The sequence below is a fragment of the Bubalus bubalis genome, chromosome 5 (assembly GCF_019923935.1).
Source record: "Bubalus bubalis isolate 160015118507 breed Murrah chromosome 5, NDDB_SH_1, whole genome shotgun sequence".
NCBI lineage: Eukaryota > Metazoa > Chordata > Mammalia > Artiodactyla > Bovidae > Bubalus > Bubalus bubalis.
In genome coordinates this window covers 16,118,855-16,142,414 of record NC_059161.1, presented here as the reverse complement: position 1 = coordinate 16,142,414, position 23,560 = coordinate 16,118,855, and the positions used below count along the sequence as shown (strand labels likewise).

Genomic DNA, 23,560 nt, shown 5'->3' with positions numbered 1-23,560 from the left:
ATGTGTGTGTATATATGCATGCAGATACAAATTCTGCACATATGTATATGGAAAATGTATATATACACATATATATTTGTATATATATACACATATATACACATTAAATAAATATAAAAAATACAGTATCATTTTTGGATGCTATTTCACAAATGTTACTTTCCTTAAATACTCCTGAAAAGTGTAACTGTTATCTTGTAGTTGAGATGGAATAGAATTGCTTTTCAGCACCACCAGCTGTGTGTTTTGTTTACATATTTGTGTGTTTGTTTTTATCTGTAAAGGTATGGGAACCTGACAAGCCCAAACTGTGAAGAAGATGGAGGTCAAAGTTCATCAGAGTCCAAGACGGTGATCAGGAAGTGAGTGTGCCTCTCCTCTGCATTACAAGCTCTCTGTCAGGACTTATTATCTTAAAAGACTGTAATTTAGTAGCGTTTTAAAATTCCTTTGGAATGTTGTCATGGTTTTTTTTCCATAATGCATAAAGTCATAGAATTATTTTTTGAGCATCTAAAATGATATTCATTTATTCTTCCAGTAAAAATGTATTGATCACCCACTGTTTGCCAGGCCCTGTGCTAAGGGATGCAGCTATAACAAAATAAGTAAGTCCCAGCTCTTACGAAGGTTATGTTTTAGTAGAGAGAGAGACAGAGAATCCACACAGAAATGAATGAAGTAGGGCAAGAGGGCTAGATTCCAATGGAGTTTGAGTCACATAGGGTGTCAGAAAAGGGCTTTCTTGTCTGATCCAGACACGTTGGAGCAGAAACCTGAATGTGGTGCAGGCGGGGCCTTGTGAATGTCCGGAAAGGGAGACTATGGAAGAGGCCCTGTGGCGGGAACAGTGTTCAACAACAAGTAGAGAGGTGGATGAGGCTACCACCTCGTGAAGGAAGTGGCAAGTGCTGGGGCAGGAGATCCGGAGGGTCGCGGCACCCCTCATCACATATGGACTCGAGGGCCTGGGGAAGCCTGTTGAATTTTATTCTAAGGAATATAAGAAAGACTTATAAGGTTTTAGGAGAATAGTGCTGTGGCCTGCCTTATATTTAAAAGACCTACTCTGGCTCTGTGTGGAAAATAGACCATGACACTGGGGACGGGGCAAGAGGGGCAGCGAGGAGCCTGGGTAGGACCCTTTCAAGGGTTCAGGCAAGGGGTGATGGCAGCAAGGGCTTGAGTAGTAACAGCAGTCGTCCTTGTCATGGGAGTAACAATGGGTAGTAGTAACCGCCTCTGCAGAGCTCTCGAAGGTGTTGCTGACAGGATGTACAGATGCAGAGGATGCGGCATGTGAGACAGAGGAGGCACAGACACCTCCACGGGCTCTGTGTGAGGCCTGATAGACCAGAGCCCTGGCTTCATGAGACAAGGAAGTCTGGCGGGAAGAGCTGGCTTGGAGGGGAGCTTGTGTCAATAATTTCATCTTAGATGTGTTGATTTTGAGGTAATTGGGTGAGTCTAGTTTCCAGAGAGAAGTCTGGACTGGTAGACATTTAGGCATCCTTAGTTTATACATGGCGTTTAAAGCTAAGGGGCTGGATATGACCTCGTGGAGATGAAGGGTAGATAGAGAGGGGAAAAGTCCAAAGACTGAGCCTTGGTTCCCTCCAGTTAGGAAAGTGGAGGGTCCAGCAGAGGAGACTGGAAAGGAACAGACATGAGCATGGAGAAGAAAGAAGCTATGATCCAGAAGATAAGTACAAAAGGGGTTTCAGAGGGAGAGTGACCAACTGTGTCTAATGCTGCCCAGACATCAAGTGAGAGAGGTCTGGGAAGCGACTCCTGCTTCTGCCCCACTTTGGTCTTTGGCACCCTTGACAAGTGCCGTTTTGGTGAATGGAGATGTGGGTAAAGACAGGATAGAAGGGGAGGAAGTGGGGAGGGAAGGTCTACTAACTCCTCTTGGGAGTTTTGTTGTAAAGGGGAACAGAAAAATGGGGTGGAGGAAGAGGGCAAGGCATGGTCTTTTTGTTTTGTGTTTGTTTACAAAGAGAGTTTATGCTGATGAGAATGATCCGGCAGCCACTGAAGAAAAATCCATGATGCAGGGGTACAGGCTGCTGAAGAAATGAGGTTCTTGAATTGTTATTGTTGTGCTTAGTCGCTCAGTTGTGTCTGACTCTTTGTGACCCCATGGACTCTAGCCCACCAGGCTCCTCTGTCCATGGGGATTCTCGAGGCAAGAATACTGGAATGGGTTGCCATGCCCTCCTCCAGGGGATCCGCCCAACCCAGGGATCGAACCCAGGTCTCCCGGATTACAGGCAGATTCTTTACCAGCTGAGCCACCAGGGTTCTTGAGTAGGTGGCTATATACCAGGGTGCTGAAATCACTCATGGTTTCATTTTAGGATCAAAAGACCAGGGAGGTAATCTGATGGAATTTTTAATTCTTCAGAGGGTTGGATGATGGACTCCTTTCTCTGTGAGCCAGGGATGGAAAGATGAGAAAACTGGGTATTCTTTTAAAAACTCTTGAGTTAGGTTTCAGGTAGTTTCTTAATTTTATTGGTTGGGCCATAACCCTCCAGAAAACCAAACACACCAGTGTAGGTGTTTGAATGCCGAGTGCAGGGTGTGGTGAGTAGAACTAATACCTCATTCCTAGAAGGCTTGGGGATGCTTCTTGGAAGAGGTGACTTTTTTTTTTAATATTTATTTTTGGCTGAGCTGGGTCTTTGTTGCTGCACGCAGGTGTTCTCTAGTTGCAGTGAGTGGAGGCTCCTCTCTAGCTGAGGCGCATGGCTTCTTTCTGTGGTGGCTTCTCTTGTTAGGAACATGGGGTCTAGAGCATGGGCTCAGCAGTTGTGGTGCGTGGGCTTAGTTGCCCCACAGCAGGTGAGATCTCCCGGACCAGGGATTGAATCAGTGTCGCTTGCCTTGCAAGGCGGATTCTTAACCACTGGACCACCAAAGAAGCCTGAAGAGATGACATCTGAAGCAGGCTTTGAAGGAGGGTGAGGATTTGGATGGTAGAGCCATTTAGGAAGAGGGGCAGTGGGGCCAAATCAGGGCAGTGTTGTATACATGACATTTGGGGGAGCAACACATTTGGCTGCTTCACCGTGTACATGTTGGGTGAGGGTAGTTGAGCTGAAGCTATAATGAATGGGTTGAACTTCTCACTAGAGAATTTGGACCTTACCTGGTTAAGTGGGCAGTCAGCCCTAAAGTTTGTGCAGGAGGGAAGCAGTATAATCAGATAGGTAGGTTGAGGGGATGAATTAGGCCCACAATTTTCTTTTTTTTTTCCTCTTGTATTTCTTTTTTTTTTTTAATTAATTAACTTTTTAATTGAAGGATAATTGCTTTACAGAATTTTGTTGTTTCATGTCAAATCTCAACATCAATCAGCCATAGGTATACATATATCCCCTCTCAGAAATATGGAATGCTTCATGAATTTGCGTGTCGTCCTTGGCAGGGGCCATGCTAAGCTCTGTATCATTCCAATTTTAGTGTCTGTGCTGCCGAAGCGAGCACTCCTCTTGTACTTCTTTATTGTGTCATTGTTGGGCCCAGTCCAAAAGCCGCTGCCTAGCCCTAAATCCTTCATGACCACGTGCTCTCAGCTTCTCATCCACACATATTTCCCTGTTCACTGATATGCATGGCAGACTCTTATTAGATTCAATGGTTAGTCCCACGTGAGACTTAACAGCCTTCTTACTCAAAGTGTGGTCCGTGGACCAGCCATCTCAGCATCGCCCGAGAACTTGTTAGGAATGCGGAATCTCAGGCCTCGCCCCAGATCTAGATGAAAATCTATTCTAACAAGATCCTCAAGTGATTTCTACGTCTTTTATGAAAGTTTGAGGATTGCAGGATTAGAGGGGTTTTGTTACTGTTAATTTTGGTTGACCATGAAAACCTATGGAAATAACAATTTTTAAAAAAGGAATGTTTTTATAATAAGTGCTTTAAAACATACATGAAAGAAGAGATACTGTACAAATTGAGTGGCTAGCTTATCAGATGTAACCTTGACCTGTGACCAGATTCAGAAATAAGCATGTTGTTATCTATGTATTTTGGAATTGCGTCATGTCTAGAGCTACCGTTTAACTAGCCACCTGAACGCTCTGAGGAGAGTAACAATATGAAAAATATCCAGAGCTTTTCTGTTTCCCAGGGGGTGTTTTGAGATGAAATAGGCTTCTGGGAAGTAGCAGTTAAAGAAAATTGATTTGTACCCTGAATATGAAGAGTCATGCTCAGGCTTTGAAAGGCCTATTATAAACCTTCATTTGGATTCATTGTACACCAGGAACAGTAACGTGGGTGAGACTCCAGGATAAGCTGTTTTAAAGGGCTTTACAGTTTTAAGCATATGAGGCCTTAACAAAGAGCTTTCACAGAGAGCTCCCCTGAGGGGTCCATCATCCGGGGACAATGGTCTTTTCCTAAAGCCTCACAGTGAGTTGGTAGAAAGTTCTTGACCCTCTTCCTCAGACTGAGTTGCCTTTTAAAAAAAGTATGCCTGACGAAAATATGCCACTTTTTCATATAATGGGTCGCTCTGTCCTGCAAATACGGAATGTGAAAATCCCTTCTCTCTGCTGACCTCTTTCTTCTTTCCGTTTCCCTTTCTTCTGTCTGTCTTCTTGCTCCCTGCCCCCTACTGCCCCCCCCCCCCCGCCGTCCACCACTTCTCCTTTCATTATTTTTCATCTCACTTCAGCATCATCTTTTTGTTCTGTTTTTCACATGCTACCCGTCTGATCATTTCTATAACTCGATAAGCTCCCTGCTTTGTCTTCCTGGGACAAATTCAGAGAAGCAGCTTCTCGGTTCCACTTGTAACATATGGAAAGTTCCTTGATTATTTCAGAGCTGCGGCAGCTGACTTGTAGCAGTGACTGACGATGTCCCAATGGCTGATTGACGTGCGGGAGATACAGCTGTATGGCAGTTCTCAGTGGGGGAGTTTTGCCCCCAGAGGACATTTGGCAATGTCTGGAAAATTTTGGGTTGTCTCAACTTGGTGGGGAGATGCTCTGGCCTCTAGTGGGCAAAGGCCAGGACTATTTCAAAACACGCTGCCAAGCACAATACAGCCCCCTTGCCCCTCTACAGCAGAGAATTACCCGACCCTAAATATCAGTATTGCCTAGATAAGAGACCCTGCTGCACAGCAAGGAGGCTGTAGTCCTCAATAAAAACTGTCTGTATTTATGGATATCTAAATATATATAAAAATAATTCCACACTTGTCTGGAAATTTACTTATTCATGTCCCTTCTTTTTCTTTTTTTTTTTTTTAAAGTATGCAATAATCTGTGCTATTTTTTATTTTTATTTTGGTCACATGGCATGTGGGATCTTAGTTCCCTGATGAGGGATCGAACCCATGCCACTTGTGTTCAAAGTATGCAGTCTTAATTACTGGGCCACCGGGGCCCTCATGTCTCTTCTTATAATTGAGTGAATCCAGTGCTGAGGAGGTTGTGGAGCCAGCCTCACGGAAGGTGACAGGCCCCAGGGAACGAGACTGGACGACTCAGATTCAAGTCCTCATCCATCACTGTCATCTGCCACCCATTTGACCTATTCATTCACCTCTCTCAGTTTTAGTCTCTTTACCTAAAAAACGAGTGCTCTGAGATTCTTTCAAGTTTAATGATGGCTAGAACCCCCACCTCCACCCTTCCAGGCTCCTCTGTCCATGGGATTCTCCAGGCAAGTATACTAGAGTGGGTTGCCAGTTCCTCCTCCAGGATCTTCCCAACCGAGGGATTGAACCCAGGTCTCCTGCATTGCAGGCAAATTCTTTACCACCTGAGCCACCAGGGAAGCCCAGGATAAAATTTATCTAGTTTTCTTCTCATCTTCTTAAAAATGAAAATGAGCTCCAGTCCAGGTTCAATGCATGAAACAGGGCACTCAAAGCTGGTGCCCTGAGACAACCCTGAGGAATGGGATGGGGAGGGAGGTGGGGAGGGGGTTTCAGGATGGGGGACACATGTACACCCACAGCTGATTCATGTCAATGTATGGCAAAAACCACCACAATAGTGTAATTAACCTCCAATTAAAATAAATTAATTTAAAAAAATGAAAATGAACATCAGAAACAGAGATAAGATCCAGATATTATATTGATTGAGTGAGAGGTGCCCTTGACTGCTTGTTTCTGTTGGAAAGACTATGTAACTTGTTTTGATAAAAATAGAAAAGAAAAAATAGACCGCTTCTTTGATTTGCTTGTTATTAATTGTGATATCAGAACCGCTTGCTGTGATCATGCATAAAGAGATGGGCTAAAAAGCATTGTGTTGTGGGGTCAGCAAGGAGCAGCAAAATGCCCATTGTTTTCCTTTGCTGTGAATCTGTGTTCTTGTGATTTCAGGTGGGAAACAGACGGCAGGAATTCAGTGACACTCGGAGAAGTAAACATCCTGTTTTAGGACAGATGCCTTCAGTTTTGCAGTCCAAGGGTGAGGGTGGGGGGTGGAGGTGGGGAATCACTACTGGGCTTAAATATGAGAAGGAAAATGCTCAGCTATTGTTTGGTTTTTCAGTTTTTAACGTAAAGCATAGAGCAAGGCTTATGTTTGATACAGGTTCCCAAATCCCAAGATAACAGTCTTTCCTGTATTTCTGAATATGGATGGATCTAATCAACCTTTCAAAGGTTTGAAAGAACTTAAAAGAAGGCAAAATGTGGAAATACAGATGAAATAGTCAAGATGAAAGATTGGTGTCTGGTGTCTTGGACCACAAGTGGCTAGTGTTCTTCATGAATTTCAAAAAGTATTTGAATGTGCTGTGACTCCTAATCCTGCGTATGCCCGGCTTAGGCTTTGTGCAATAAACCTTCTAAGTTATCTGGCTAAAATGAGAATTCCTTCAGTTGCAAGGAATTCAACTTGCAGGGCTTTTAGATGCTAGAATCTTTGCACACAGGGATTTCTGATGTTAGTACTAGAACGATATAAATAAGAAGTCATACTGTGTTTATTTCTATAATCCCTAAACTTGCCACTGTTTGGGAATCGGGAAACTCACTTCCTATGACAGAAGAAAACACGTCTGCCTACATTCTCCTTCCTGCTGACATTTTTCAATGTGAAATGTTATCTCTTAAGAATAATATATAAAATCTGAACCAGATGGAATAAAGAGGCTTTCCTTAGTGTAGATTTATTATAGTCATTGAATTCAGAGGTGAGATTATGAAGAAGTAATATTAACCATATAGAGCCTTGACACCATGAATCTTCATTTTCCAAAATGTGTTTGAGATTAGAATATCATACATACACATGCATAACTTTATTTAAAGAGGTTTAAAACTCTCTCTTCAGGAATCTTACTTTTTTTATTCCTTTTTAAAATGACTACTGTAATTAATGTTGAAATAGTTTCTGTTTTGTTTTCTTTAATTGACTCTCATCACTTCCCTCTTGGAACGCCATGTTTTGCTTCCTCAAACTCTGTACCACAGCAGTGGTTTAAATGGTTGAAATCATTCTACTTTCGTCTCCACACATTCAGATATGATTGTCATTCATGTAATCGTCTCCCAGAAGTTGTAAATAGTCACACCAGATTTTAGTTACTGGTAAAGATTTTAGTTACATATAAGTAGTAGCAATCTAAGATACTGGAAATGAAAGAAAAGAGAGATGAGTTCAAGGAAGATGGCTGTAATTCTTTTACTATCTGGGAAACTTTGTAGTGAAAAGTATTACAAAATCTTCCCATTGAGTTTGCAATCAACATTCCATCAAATTCAACTAACCTAACAGGGCAATTGAAATCAATCTGAGTAATTGTAACAAAAATGGGGCAAAGGAAGAGAGGTAAAGAACAGAGCAAAAATAAGATTGAAAATTCCAATCTTGGAAGAATTAAAGACTATAGTGTGAAATTAATATTTTTAAAAAGTAAAACCAAAGAAGAAATGGAGGTGCAGTACATCAGATAAAAGAGCACAGTATTATCTTTAAAACATCCATCCTAGACTAAGAAAAATGGAAATAATAGTTTTAGAAGTCACTGAAATCCTGAATCAAAACTGTGTGTTTAAGGGAAGAGTGTAGGCTCCCAAGCAGAAGTTATTCATGCTTTTCTGCCAGTGGAGGAATGAAACAACATTAATCATCGATTCAGAAAGAAGAAAAATTGGCTGCGGGAGAAAACACCTAAGGTTCTCTACATGTCAGAGAAAGGTAAACAGTCATCACAGCCAGACTCTGTCACTTCGTCACCCTGCAGGCTCAGGGGTGATGGGAATGACACCATGGTCACCGCCTGGCCACTGCCACCGCCTGGCCGCTTCCACTGGCTACAGTTTGAGCTGTGCTTACGTCAGTGCAGAGCTATCTGCATTTTGTATTTTCTTTTACTATTACAGACATGCTGTGAGATAGTGTCCTGATTTTATAGGTGTGTAAACTGAGGTGTCAGAACAGTGAGGCACTTTGATTAAGATCAAGCAGCTAGTTAATGACACATCTGTTATTTGATCTCAGATCCAACTGAGATCCAGGGCCTGGGTTTCTCACCATTTTGCTGTCGGGGCTGCTGCTTCTAAAAGAGTGTTGGAATCTCTGGTGTGCGTGAATCCTGACCAGTCCTCCCCCTCCCACACATTACGTTTGTCTGTGTCACAGTAAAAGGGCTATAGACAGAAGTACACGAGGAGCTAGGATATAGCATCACCATTGGGACAAATGCTTTAGCTTGTTAGCATTCTGAGATTGTACAATTTGGGATTATTTCCTCATTTGGCTTGGCTTTATTATTCAGTGAACACCCTGAGCAAGGGCCGCAAACAGCTGTTAGAAATGTGGAAGTTAGGCTTGTTTCCTGGGGAAGGAGATGGTTTGCAGGATGTGAGGAAAGAAGAAGGACTCAATCTGAGTGCCTGTTTCCTGTTCTCGGTGCCTCGTAGCATCTGTCATCCCCAACGGAAACTCCATTCTAATGGTGAAAAGTGTAGAAGGCCTCAGCAAGTTTTTTCATTAGAGGCCTATTTATAGCCTAAAAACTCCGGTCTCAGACTGTGAGGAATCAGAGAATAATGAGTTACTGAGGTCCCTGAAAAATAATTTTTGGTGAGCGGCTCTATCTCTTTCTAATAATAATGGCCAGAATTCATTGGCTGCTTCGTAGGAATAGTTCCTGTGTTAAGTACTCTGTATCTTTTAAGATCCTCCCAGTAGCTCCATACGTTGTTCCTGTTTTACAGATGAGGAGTCTGAGACACAGAGAGACTGAGGAACATGTCCAGGGTCATACAATAAATGAGTGAGACAGGGATTTAACCCAGGCCTCAACCTCTGTACGGTGTGGCCTCTACTTCCTTCCCTGTGATATGAATGAGACTATTTCTCTTAAGTCCTTAGGTTGGACCCTCCTGTTCATCTCCGCTCCCCACCGTCCCTGCCCCTTTGGACATCTTAAATAAGTTTTAAACAGTTTTAGATTTGTATGAAATTGAGCTGATAATACAGAGTTCCCATATACCTTCCTCACAGTTCCCCTTGTAATTAACTTCTTACATGAGTATACACATTAGTTATAAACATTGAACCAACGCATTGTTAATGAAAGTTCATAGTCTAGTCACAGTTCCTTGTTTTTCTTTTTACCTAATGGCCCGATTCTATTCCAAGACCATCCAGGACACCACATTACCTGCAATTGGGATATCTCCCTGGGTTCCTATCAACTGTGACAATTTTTGACTTTTCTTGTTTTTGGTGACCTTGATAGATTTGAGGAGTACTGGTCAGGTATACTTTAGGATACCCCTTTATTTGTGCTTCCCGGGAGGTGCCAGTGGTAAAGAATCTGCCTGCCAAGGCAAGAGACACAAGAGATGCAGGTTCAATCCCTGGGTTGTGAAGATCCCCTGGAGAAGGGAATGGCACCCCTCTCCAGCGTTCCTGCCTGGGAAATCCCATAGATGGAGGAACCCGCTGGGTTACAGTCCAAAGAGGGGTCACAAAGAGTCAAACACAATGGAGCATGCACACACATGCACCTCTCTGTGAGAATTTTTCTTGTAATTAAATTGACATTTTCCCTCATAGTTAGACTAAATTTATGAGGTTTTGAGAGAAATATCATAGGATAAAATACCATTCTCATGACATACTATCAGCGTGATTTATAATGGTTGATGTTGTTCTTGCTCATCTGGATGAAGTAGTTATTTTTCAGGTGAAAAGTGAAAGTGAAGTCGCTCAGTTGTGTCCAACTCTTTGCGACCCCGTGGACTGTAGCCCGCCAGGCTCCTCTGTCCATGGGATTCTCCAGGCAAGAGTACTGGAGTGGGTTGCCATTTCCTTCTCCAGGGGATCTTTCCAACCCAGGGATTGAACCCAGGTCTCCCACATTGCAGGCAGATGCTTTAACCTCAAATGTCTTTTTCTTCCCCCTTCCTTTCCATTCTGTATTGGTTGGAAAGAAGGCATTATGCACAATCCTTTTGCTTTGCTCCCCCCTTTTAGGGTGAAATATTTACCCACCTTATTTGGAAAACTTCTGCATGGGAGATTTGTCTCCTCCATTTATTAATTTGAACTTCCCTGGTAGCTCAGCTGGTAAAGAATCCACCTGCAACACAAGAAACGCCAGTTTGATTCCTGGGTCGGGAAGATCTGCTGGAGAAGGGATAGGCTACCTACTCCAGTATTTTTGGGCTTTTCCTGGTGGCTCAGCTGGTAAAGAATCTGCCTGCAATGTGGGAGCCTGGGTTTGATCCCTGGGTTGGGAAGATCCCTTGGAGGAGGGATAGGCTGCCTACTCCAGTATTCTTGGGCTTCCCTGGAGGCTCAGCTGGTAAAGAATCTGCCTGCAATGTGGGAGACCTGAGTTTGATTTCTGGGTTGGGAGGATCCCCTGGAGGAGGGCATGGCAACCCACTCCAGTATTCTTGCCTGGAGAATTCTACTTCTCCATAGTCTATGGGGTTGCAAAGAGTTGGGCGCAATTGAGTGACTTTTCACTTTATTAATTTATTCACTCTTTGTTTACATCGGTATAGACTCAGACAGAATTGAGTGACTTTCACTTTATTTATTTATTCAGTCTTTTGGGTACACCAGTATAGACTTGTGGATATTCATTTACACTGTGGGATACAACACAGTGCTACTTTATGTATTTGGTTGCTCAGATTGTTTCAGCTTTGATCATTGAGAGCTCTTCTGTTTAACTCCTGTGTCACTTTCACAGGCCCCTCGTATTGTGCTTATCTGAGCCCATCTTGTAAGATGTTCTAGACTCAGCTTGTATATTTCCCATCCCAGTCTTAGAATCAGCCGTTTCTTCAAGGAGACCTGTTTTATTTTTTACTGGAGAATGACACCAGAAACCAAGGTCTGGGTCTGAGGTGTGTTCACTGCTCCTGGGGTGTCGTTTCTTTAGGCCCACTCAGCTGACATGGCTAGGAAATATAGGTGTATATTAATTATGTGACTATATGTGTCTGTACGTATCTTTATGTATAACCATCAATATATGATGTTAAACATGAATTCTTCCTGATGTCTTCAGCTCTAATCCTTACCACATGGACCATTCTAGCGCCCTCCCCCGGCTTATTTGTAAGTTTCCTCTCCAGCAGTGAGAAAGCTGGCTTCTACCCTCTTTCCGTTTACTTATTCAGTTCCAGTGTATGTGTATAGCACTGTCAGAATCGTTAACTCACACCCCTGAAGAAAACGACTTCTCAGCTAGAACCCAGTGATTCTGTGCAGCTCCTTTTGCCTTTAGCCCTTGATCTTACAGACTGCAATTCTTCTTTTTTTAAAATAATAAAAATAGCTCATGGTTTTGATCACTCACTCTGCCCTAGGGACTGTTCTGAGTCCCTCATATGTATTATCTCTTACAGGCCTCGCACCAACTCTGTGAGGAGGGATCTGTTATTACATCTGCTTTACAGATGAGGAAGCTGAGGCATAAAGAGGTTAGGTTAGTCTAACCAGCCGGTGGGTCAGTCTGACTTCTGGAGAGTGTGTTTAGCCGCATTGGCTATACTGCTCACGAAATATAGGTGTTTAGGAGACGTCTTCGCTTTGTCTAACAGAGTGCAGTCAGTGACCTACTGAGGAAGGTTTGGTGACATAGGGGTAAGTCTCTGCACAGCAGTTCTCTCCAGTTTCTGCAGATTTGCCTTCAGATGCCAGGGCCTGTACGTGTAGTTTGGGAAGGAAAGACAGGTGTGTAAACACTTGGTTTTGAGCTCATCTCCTCCTCCTCTTGGCCCTTTCCCACCCGTATTTACTCTCTGTTTCTTTCCTGTCACAGTCCTTTTCTTCTCCCTCCTTGCCCTGGAGCTTTTGCTCTGCTTTAACTGCTCCGTGGCCCCTCATTGGCTTTTCCCCCTATACTGCCTTCAGGTGCTTAGCCCTGACTCTGTCTTTGTTTACATTTGTTTCCCGGTCTCTCAAGTTCTCTTTTACTTTCCCTCCAAGGGTTCTAATCCCTACTCACTACTGGTACCAAAATGTACCATGAAAAATGTATAAGAAAGCATTGCACGATTACCTTGGTGAGTCCAGATGTTTTTCCATCCTTTACGTGCTTTTTCAGGCAAAAATGGGGGGGCGGGAAGCAAAAAACAAAACCTCTCTGCACCTTCCTTTGTTCTTTGTCATCAGGAAAACCATCTAGCTGGGGGTCTCAGAGGCAGACTCTAACTGGCAGCCTTCCCGGAAACAGAAGAAAACTGTTTTGTGGCCGGGAGAGCCAGGTGGGAGGGTCTAGCTCAGGGTCAGTGTCAAGGTTACTTGGCTTTCGTTCCCTGGAGGGCAGAGTGCATTGGCTCCCACCCGAAGGGGCTGGCAGTGTCCCATGCTCCACTGCTTCAAAGGCCACCCTCGGCATGGATCTTTTTACCTTTTTGTTACCTATGTTAGGGAAAGATCAAATCCTTGGAGAATATCCTAAAATAGAAGAGTGTTTTGCTGCTTTTAAAAAATGTTTCCATGTCTTATTTTCTGCTGATGATTAAGTAACAATAAATTATTATCTCACATAGATTTCTAGGGAGAGAAAGCAGCTCTAAATGGACAGAGTTATTTTTTTTTGTCATAATAATCCTATTTCTTGGCTTGGAAGTTTCATATCATGGGAGCAATGACTTCATGCCTAGAAGTTTTTTTTCATTAAACTTTTTGCCAATTCTATTTTATTACCTGTGGGATTTTTAAATGATTTAATGCATTTACCTTAAAATCCCCATATGCGTTAAAAATCTGTGGTTTGAGCGTAATAGCAGCCTAATGCTCACCTCAGTCAGCCCTCTTATTCTGCATTGCATACCTGAAGGTCCCTGAGAGTGATTAGAAGTTTTGTACTGTTTCCTTACACCTCTCACCTAAGACATTTGTCCAGTGTCTTCCAGTCAAATATTATTAAGTGTGATTTCTATTTGGCTAAGAAATTGAATGAGTATAGCAAATCTCATCATGCTCCATTTCTCCCCTTTCCTTGTTCTTTAAACAGACCTTCCTTATGACTCTTATAAGTGTTTTGCATTTTCCTCAGGACCTTTGCCTATGCTATTACCCCAGAGCCTTCACCCTGCTAATCCTCCCTATCCTTAAGGTCTTTTAACATCATTTACTCACCTGGAGCCCTGACCAGGTTCATCTTCTCTGAAGGTAAATGCCCTCGACTCCCCTATTGTGACATTCATTACATGAATAGTTTTTGTGAATATGGAAAATAAAGGGTACTCGACAGATATTAGTTGGATTAATGAATTCATTTTCCCGAGGGAAGTTTTTGCTTTTATTAGAAGTAAAAGTCTTAGAAGCTGCCTCCAGGCCTGGGCATGACTTCCTACCCTGCAGACCAATGTAGGTTGGAAAAAGTTCACATGCTACAAGGATTTGCTTCTTGCCAAGAATGCCTAAAGGGAGAGAAAGTGATCCTGGTTGTCTGCTCTGCCATCAGATTTGGATCCCTCCCACCCCCAACACCATCCTTCTTAATCAGACACACACTTTCCCTTGGGCCTGAGGAACTTTGCTCTGTATCCTACCAAGACTACTTCAGAAAAGAAAGTCTTGTGCTAGCTTTTGTCTTTACTGAGTTTAGGTCATGTCATAGTCTTTTCATTTGGCTTCAGAAGTTGCCTCTTCAGTCTTCACAGGTCATTTAAGAAGCATGTCTTGTAGATCAGTGGTCCTTAACCTTTTTGGCACCAGGAACCAGTTTTGTGGAAAACAATTTCTCCCTGACCAGGGGAGGAGGGGGATGGTTTTGGTATAATTCAAGCCTGTTACATTTATTGTGCCCTCTACTTCTATTATTACTACATCAGCTCCCCCTCAGATCATCAGGCATGAGATCCCAGAAGTCAGGGACCCCTGTTTTAGATTGTGTTATGCGTTATGTTCCTGAATTGGTCTGTCCTGAGGAGGATGCCTCAGGGGTGTGTGTGTGTGTGTGTGTGTGTGTGTGAGGATGCCTCGGGGGTGTGTGTGTGTGTGTGTGTGAGGATGCCTCAGGGGTGTGTGTGTGTGTGTGTGTGTGTGAGGATGCCTTGGGGTCTGTGTGTGTGTGTGTGTGTGTGAGGATGCCTCAGGGGTGTGTGTGTGTGTGTGTGTGTGTGTGTGTGAGGATGCCTCGGGGTCTGTGTGTGTGTGTGTGTGTGTGAGGATGCCTCAGGGGTGTGTGTGTGTGTGTGTGTGAGTGAGGATGCCTCGGGGTCTGTGTGTGTGTGAGGATGCCTCAGGGGTGTGTGTGTGTGTGTGTGTGAGGATGCCTCAGGGGGGTGTGTGTGTGTGTGTGTGTATGTGAGGATGCCTCGGGGTGTGTGTGTGTGTGTGTGTGAGGATGCCTCGGGGTGTGTGTGTGTGTGTGTGTGTGAGGATGCCTCGGGGTGTGTGTGTGTGTGTGTGTGTGAGGATGCCTCAGGGTGTGTGTGTGTGTGTGTGTGTGAGGATGCCTCGGGGTGTGTGTGTGTGTGTGTGTGTGTGTGTGGATGCCTCGGGGTCTGTGTGTGTGTGTGTGTGTGTGTGTGTGAGGATGCCTCGGGGTGTGTGTGTGTGTGTGTGTGAGGATGCCTCGGGGTCTGTGTGTGTGTGTGTGTGAGGATGCCTCGGGGTGTGTGTGTGTGTGTGTGTGTGTGAGGATGCCTCGGGGGGGGGTGTGTGTGTGAGGATGCCTCGGGGTGTGTGTGTGTGTGTGTGTGTGTGTGTGAGGATGCCTCGGGGTCTGTGTGTGTGTGTGTGTGTGTGTGTGAGGATGCCTCGGGGTCTGTGTGTGTGTGTGAGGATGCCTCGGGGTCTGTGTGTGTGTGTGTGTGTGTGTGAGGATGCCTCAGGGGTGTGTGTGTGTGTGTGTGTGTGTGTGTGTGTTTGTGGATGCCTCGGGGTGTGTGTGTGTGTGTATGTGTGTGTGTGTGTGAGGATGCCTCGGGGTGTGTGTGTGTGTGTGTGTGTGTGTGTGAGGATGCCTCGGGGTGTGTGTGTGTGTGTGTGTGTGTGTGTGTGTGAGGATGCCTCGGGGGGGGGGTGTGTGTGTGTGTGTGTGTGGATGCCTCGGGGTCTGTGTGTGTGTGTGTGTGTGAGGATGCCTTGGGGTCTGTGTGTGTGTGTGTGTGTGTGTGTGTGTGAGGATGCCTCGGGGTGTGTGTGTGTGTGTGTGTGTGTGAGGATGCCTCGGGGTGTGTGTGTGTGTGTGTGTCTGTGTGTGTGTGTGTGAGGATGCCTTGGGGTGTGTGTGTGTGTGTGTGTGTGTGTGTGAGGATGCCTCGGGGTCTGTGTGTGTGTGTGTGTGTGAGGATGCCTCGGGGGGTGTGTGTGTGTGTGTGAGGATGCCTCGGGGTGTGTGTGTGTGTGTGAGGATGCCTCGGGGTGTGTGGGTGTGTGTGTGTGTGAGGATGCCTCGGGGTGTGTGTGTGTGTGTGTGTGAGGATGCCTCAGGGGTGTGTGTGTGTGTGTGTGTGTGCGCACATGTGTGTGGTAGTTGCTCACGGTGATTCTTTCAGCAAACCTGGAGCCACAGGTGTTGTAGACGTATGGTTTGTATCCCGTGTCACACTTTCTGTCTTATGTGGCAACTTTTTTGAGTTCTTTCCATGAGCACTGATTGATTTTCATTGAGCCATACCTCTCTTAATCCCTCCCTTTTGTGACTTATGGCTAGTAGTCTTACGACTGCTAACAGTCATGTTTCTCTCCAGATATCTCAATATCCGTATTGGCATTATGTCATTTGAAACTCAGCCGATCAGTGTCAGGTCGATGATGGCAGGTGTTACTGTCTCTCCTCCAGGTAAGGGTCAGTGGAGCTAAGTGACGGGTCCAGCTCCCGTTGTTGGTGGTGGCACAGTGAGGATGGGAACCAGGTTTTTCTTCTTGAATCTCATATTCTGTGTACAGAGCCAAGTAGCTTCTCTAGTTTAATTGTTACACCTTTCCTGTAAGTTTTTGATTTTTAACCAGGTCTTCTCTTTATTATTAAGATTCTCTACATCTTTCCAACTAACCAGTTCTGGTTAGAATGCACATGAGATCTTAGGAGTGGAGCCAGGAAAAGTAAGGAGGAAAAGCCATTGGCCAGTAACCCTGTGGTCTCTGTCATGATATTGTGACGTTGCGTTCCTTTTTGAAATTTTCAAAGTTTCACATTTTTTCTGCTTCTAAGTCTATCAAGAACAGAAAGTTTCTTCCCAGGACTGGTGAACATAAGGGTACTATGAGCTTTGGGCTCACGTGCAAGCCTGTCCAGAAAGCCCGCCTCCCCAGGATGCTGATAAACGCTCTGCTGATAGGAGGGCAGGGGTCTGCCTTGTGTTGTGCTGTGCTGTCTGTATCTTCCTCTTCTTCCTCCGCCTTCATTTCTCATCTGTGTGAAAATGCTTTTTCTAGCTGATTCAGTATCTGGGTTGGTAGTGAACTTTCAAAGCCTTCTTGGGCTAGGTACTGTCACAAAAGGTGAAATGAGTAGATTACCAGAGTTAGTAGAAAATACCAGTCTGAGAAGGGTGAAACGTACATCTAAAGGCAAGTCCAATGTGGATTAGGGTCCCTCTTGAAAACTCGCCCAGGCTTTCCGGGGCTACAACTTGCCATGGGAGTAAGTTCTAGACAATATGCCCTATAGGAATACACAAGTACACAGGCATGTAAACAAGGATTTGCACTTTTTTTAGTTGTAATTGTGAGAACCTAACAATAACTTTGACGTGTGGATCACAACACACTGTGGAAAATTCTTCAAGAGATAGGAATACCAGACCTCCTTACCTGCCTCCTGAGAAATCTGTATGCAGGTCAGGAAGCAACTGTTAGAACTGGACATGAAACAATGGACTGCTTCCAAATTGGGAAAGAAGTACGTCAAGGCTGTATATTGTCACCCTGCTTATTTAACTTATATGCAGAGTACATCATGTGAAATTCTGGGCTGGATGAAGCCCAAGCTGGAATCAAGATTGCCAGGAGAAATATCAGTAACCTCAGATATGCAGATGACACCACCCTTATGGCAGAAAGCAAAGAGGAACTGAAGAGCCTCTTGATGTAAGTGAAAGAGGAGAGTGAAAAAGTTGGCTTACAGCTCAACATTCAGAAAACTAAGATCATGGCATCCAGGCCCATCACTTCATGGCAAATAGAGAAACAAAGGAAACAATGACAGACTTTATTTTTTGGGGCTCCAAAATCACTGCAGATGGTGACTGCAGCCATGAAATTAAAAGATGCTTGCTCCTTGGAAGAAAAACTATGACCAACCTAGATGTTACTTTGCCGACAAAAGTCCGTCTAGTCAAAGCTATGGTTTTTCCAGTAGTCATGTATGGATGTGAGAGTTGGACTATAAAGAAAGCTGAAAGCCAAAGAATTGATGCTTTTGAACTGTGGTTTTGGGGAAAACTCTTGAGAGTCCCATGGACTGCAAAGAGATCCAACCAGTCCATCCTAAAGGAAATCAGTCCTGAATATTCATTGGAAGGACTGATGCTGAAGCTGAAACTCCAATACTTTGGCCACCTGATGCAAAGAACTGACTCATTGGAAAAGATCTGATGCTGGGAAAGATTGAAGGCAAGAGGAGAAGGGGAAAACAGAGGATGAGATGGTTGGATGGCATCACTGACCGGTGGACATGAGTTGATGATGGACAGGGAGGCCTGGTGTGCTGCAGTCCATGGGGTTGCAAAGAGTCAGACACTACTGAGCGACTGAACTGAACATTAACTACCTGTGCACTAGTAGAATACCTATATTAATTATGGCATGTGCATGCAGTGGACACTGTGTAACCCTGAGAAACAGTGAGAGCTGGAGGCAGTGGATAGAGAGGTGTGTGTATGTATGTGTATATATGTGTATATATATATATACATACACACACACACACATACATTTTGTGGGAAAAAATCCATGGTTCATACATATTTCATCTATTTAAATATATGTATATGTATCCATAGAAAAGCCTAGAAGGATATACTCCAAACTATTAACATAAAGTCATAAGAATAGGATAGAATTAGAAGGAAGGGGAGTAGATATTGTTGTTTTAGTTTATACACGTTAGTAATATTTTTTCAATAAGTAATCAGTCTTGTAACTTTAACAATTACGATGGGTAAAGAGTTAATGAAATATTGATATCTTTAATGTCTGTCTTTTACTGAAATTTTGCATTTCTGCCTGGCTTTTCTTTTAGGTTATGAACCTCTGAGGGGTCATGAGGGTCACTGAGTTGCTGGTCTCACTCTTGGTTGGATGCTGTTTTTGATTTCTAATTGTGTGAATGTGGATTATCTGTTTTTCATCAGTATCATTGAAAGAGTATTTTCTCACTGACATATTAAAGAATAGTGAGTTGTTGTACTAATTCAGTTAAATTGCCCTTCTTTTGACAAGTGCAGAACTGTTCTGTGAGAGTCAATATAAAGGCGCAAGCATCAGGTTTTCCTAGATTCCGGCTGTCACCCCACCTATGTGCCTACCCCAGCTCTGGGCTCGTTGCTTATCAGCAAAGAAGGGAAATTATTCATAGAAAAAGTCATCTTCCTTATAAAAATGAAATATTAGAATGCTGCTCCATCATTTTCTTCTTTAATTCATGATATTTGGTTTTGGAGAAGAAAGGAGAAATAACATGTGCTGTGTGTGGGCTTAAAAAAATTGAAGTCTGTCACTTATGGTGGGGAGTAGTTAGGGCTTCAGCATATGAATTCGGAGGGACTCAGCGTTCATACATAACATAATGTATTGATAACAAGTAAACCAAACATGGAAGGTTCACTGGCTAACAGCTCATTAATTTCATTTTATTTGTGCTTTCAGTTAGCCCCAGATGCCAGATTAATTTCTTCTAGCTTTTTGCAAGGGAATGAAACTTTTGTTTTTCTTTTTAATTCGATCTGGACTAAAGATTTAGAAAATATTGAATTATTTCTAATGTTTGAAATGCCAACTTGAATGGTTCTCTGCCATTTATTTCTTCTGTTACTATGTGATTATAGTCTTCATGTCCCTTTTAGTAAAACAGTGGTCTCCACAGCAGTGAAAAGAGCTAATTTATTTTTCTTCTGGGTTTGTACTTCAGTTCCAAAAGTTATGCATTAAATTGTCTTCAGTTGCATTTATGCCTTGATCGTCGTCCAGGTCTCTACTACGAAATTGAGACTTGTGAAATTTAGGCACACCTGTGAAAGCCCAGCCTGCGGTTTCATATATATGGAGCATAATGGCTTTTAGTTTCTTTACAGTTTGTTGACTAAGCAAGCAATTTGAAGTATAATTAGATGATAATTTTGAATTTGGAAAAAACCCCTACCCCTACCTCAGGGAATTCCCTGTAGCAAAGAATCTGCTGTGATGCAGGAGACCAGGGTTTGATCCCTGGGTTGGGAAGATCTACTGGAGAAGGGAATGGCAATCCACTCCAGTATTCTTGCCTGGAGAATTCCATGGACAGAGAAGCCTGGCAGGTAACAGTCCATGGGGTCACAAAGAGTTGGACACAACTGAAGCGACTTAGCACACACAAGTGATTTCATAGTCACCAGGTCATTTTATCTTCACCTACCTTGAGAATGTTATTGTTGTTTTAATCAGTTGTGTCTGACTCTTTGCGACCCCATGGACTGTAGCCCGCCAGGTTCCTCTGTCCACGGGATTTCCCAGGCAAGGATACTGGAGTGGTTGCCATTTCCTCCTCCAGGGGATCTTCCTGACCCAGGAATCAAACCTGCGTCTCCTGCATTGGCAGGTGGATTCTTTACCACTGGCCACCTGGGAAACCCTTTTAAAGAAAATAATCTCGTGTAATTAGTAATATGTCTGGAGGGAACAGAGCCCCCCATATTACTCTCTTTTTGTGCCGTGGTCCTTAGGTGGACTCCGCTGAGCCACCAGAGGAAGTCACCTTCGTAATGAATGGCCTTGCTCATCAAGTATTTCTCCTTTACCTTGTCCTTTACCTCACTCTGCTACTCATACTGTTTCTCCCACTTGAAACACGTTGTCTCTGGTCATTTGAAAAGCGAAAGGATAATGTTGTGAGGGCATTTTTGGTGCTTTGCCGAAGCCATGGTGATCTTTGTAAAATTAAATTTACACATTTATCTTTCCTAAACCTGAGGCCTTTCTTTCATCATATTTCTGGCCTACTGACAGTCAGTTATTTCCTAAAATGTTAGCACAGTAGATCTTGTGGTCTCTGACTTGAGTGAATCCAGAATTGGAAACACATAATCTTGTTGTATACACAGGATTACTTTGAAGTTGCTTCAGGACTCACTCAATATTCTCCTGCGTGTCTTTTTTTTTTTTTTGCCCCATATTTGTTTTTCCAAATTTATGGTCCTGTTTTTTTTTGTTTTTTTGTTTTTTTATTAAAACTTGCCAATCTTTTCCCCTGCTCACCAACCATCACTTAAAATAATGAAAGGTAGTCAGGCTATTTTCAAGTGCTTTAACTTCACTGACACTGGTGGAAGCCTTTAGGTGAACTATCCGATGGTCAGCGGCCCATGTTTTCCTGGGGCCTGGCCGGGGCGGGCTCTGGAGGCCAGGGCTGGCGTCGAGTCTCCACAGCCGGCGGGGTGCAGTGACTCTCTGCTTCTCTTTCTCAGCGCTATCGCATCCATCCTGAGGGCCTGGCTTGACCAGTGTGCAGAGGACTTCCGAGAGCCGCCTGGCTTCCCCTGCTTACAGAAACTGCTGGATTATCTCAAGCAGATGATGCCAGGCTCTGACCCAGAGAGAAGAGCACAGAATCTTCTTGAGCAGTTTCACAAGCAAGAAGTAGAAGCTGACAGTGAGTACTCGTTTGATTCCAGGGCAGAAGCTAGATCCTGATCCTGCACACTTCCCACAACGAGGAAATGCTCTCCCTTTACTTGTTGGGTCAGAGGCCTTGGTTTCCCTCAGGACAAGCTGACCGGGGATTGGTGGCCCGTGTAAAATTCTTAAGGTTATTGAAGTCCCAGTTATAGACTGTATAGATCTGGAGAATGGAATCCCTCTGGAGAAGGGAATGGCAACCCACTCCAGTATTCTTGCCTGGAGAATTCCATGAACGGAGGAGCCTGGTGGGGCTACAAGTCCATGGAGTCACAAAATGTCAGACACAACTGAGTGGCTAACACTATAGAGCTTTAGAGCAGAGAAGGGGATATTCAAGACCACCTAGTCTGACTCCCTCATTTTATGGCTGAGGAAACAGTGACTCCGGGAGGCGAAGTGATTTTCCAGGGTTCCTTTTAGTACCATACAGAGGACGATCTCCTTGACGATCTTTTGCCTTTCGTTGTCATTGTACAGCATGCTGAACTTGAATTTGTTCTTCATTATCTGCCTGATCAGTTCCTCCTCCTGTCAAATGAAAACTCGTCACAGACAACCACCCCCATTCTGCAGGCAGGGAATTAAATCCAGTCCTGCCCCTGCCCTCACAAAAGCTTGGGAAGCTCAGAAAAGATGTTTCCCCTTCAGCTGGAAATATCCCTGCTCTCTGTCCCCTGCCTGAGGCAGATCTGGCATCTCCAATAGACTCTCCCAAAGGAAGTCTCTGTGGCTGTTTTTTTCCTATCTGAGGAACTGACTGCCTATTTTCAAGGACAGAGCAAAGGCCACCACTGCAGGTTCTGGGCTGCTTGGAACCATCAAGCTTTGAAGAAAGTCAGAAAGAGGCTAGGACAGGCTTCCAAGTGGTGACGGTTTGTCCCCTCACTGGCTGCCTGGCGATGGTTGCCATGGCGGCTGACCCACTTGGAGCTTCTGACAGGCATTTCCCTGAAGTGACACCTAATTTCCCCAGTGAGGGAAAGGAAGTGGTTCCTCAACACCGATAAGGGAAGCTGCCTCAGTGCCAAGGAAAACAACCTTAAAATTCCAAACAGGACCTGTTGACTCATTTTTTTATGGACAGGGGACCAAGGAGGGGGAAAATGCCGTTGCATCATTGGAAGCTGACTGCCAAGTCCTCTGTATCTCAGATGACTTCATCTGCTGGGAATGTTTGAATACCAGGGGCACCCCTCCAGCTGTAGGGGCTCTGCTCCCCTCAGGACCTCCCCTCCTGCCTTCGTGCAGGGGTGGATACTCCATTAGCGCCCAGCTTTCCCCATGGGGGCTGCCCCTGGCTCCCGGCCTAATTGGGGAACTGGTGGGACCAGTGGTTCGTTGTTTGTAACAGGCACTGGAAGGCCAGCTCCTTTGGCAGGCCGAGGCAGGGGAGAGCGAGTTTGCCTGACTTTAGAAAGGCTTTTAGGCGATCCCAGGAGTGAATTTTTAATCAAGAACTCTCTCTGTGTTTATTAAGTACAGGAATCATTACCGAAAAAGAGTTTTAGGAGCTTGGTTCCCATATGCTTCATTTTACCCTATTTCATGCCGGCAAAAAAGCAAACAGACTCTCCTCCGTGTTTTTCAAAAGTGAAAATTTTGCCTCAGGTTTTTGCCTGCTTACCCCTGGAAAAGAGTCAGAAGCAGAAACAGTGAGAGCGTGGAGGAGACCCCAGAGAGAAAGGACCATGTAACCTTCAGGCTCAGCAGCGTTGATCCAGGGCACGCAACAGGCCACTGTGAGTGCTGGATGAATGAGAAGATCACGCCTTAGCACATATCCTTGCCAGCCTCTGCATTGCCAAGCAGCGAGGATAGATTTGTATCCAGTGGTTAGCAAGAGGATTGAGAGGCCCATTCTGAACCTTTGGGATTTCAGATGTCTTATTCCTCCACCCAATGAGAGAGGGCCAGAGTTGTGTGGAGGAAAAGTGGTGAAATCATGGGGTGTTAGCTCTCTAGCTCATGCTTGTTTGTATCCCAGCCTCCAGGGGCAGGCAGAGGTCTCCTCCTGCTTCCCTGCCTACCCCCCGCCCCCCAACCCTTGTCTAACCAGCCTCGTTCACATTGGTACCTTCAACTCCAGGGTGAGGCAGCCAGCATTAAATCCCGTTGTTGTTTAGTCACTCAGTCATGTCTGACTATTTTGCAACCCCATGGACTGTATAGCCTGCCAGGCTCCTCTGTCCATGGGATTTCCCATGCAAGAGTGCTGAAGTGGGTTGCCATTTCTTTCTTCAGGAGATCTTCTCAACTTGTGGGATCAG

General features: G+C 44.4%; 1 protein-coding gene and 1 non-coding gene across 10 annotated transcripts in view; one reads left to right on the top strand and one right to left on the bottom strand.

Annotated features, from left to right (window-relative positions):
- The window catches only part of RGL1 (ral guanine nucleotide dissociation stimulator like 1), a 280,330-nt gene that overhangs the window by 208,094 nt on the left and 48,676 nt on the right, over positions 1–23,560 (top strand). For all 9 annotated transcript variants that reach the window (XM_044942738.2, XM_044942739.2, XM_006048650.4 and 6 more), the window contains 2 exons: positions 285–362; positions 21,080–21,264. In XM_044942738.2, the coding sequence (XP_044798673.2) occupies positions 285–362; positions 21,080–21,264 (263 nt within the window). The remainder of the gene's footprint in view (positions 1–284; positions 363–21,079; positions 21,265–23,560) is intronic.
- Positions 3,390–3,492, bottom strand: LOC112585378. The gene has a single exon (XR_003109843.1). It is a non-coding gene; the product is annotated as a U6 spliceosomal RNA (small nuclear RNA).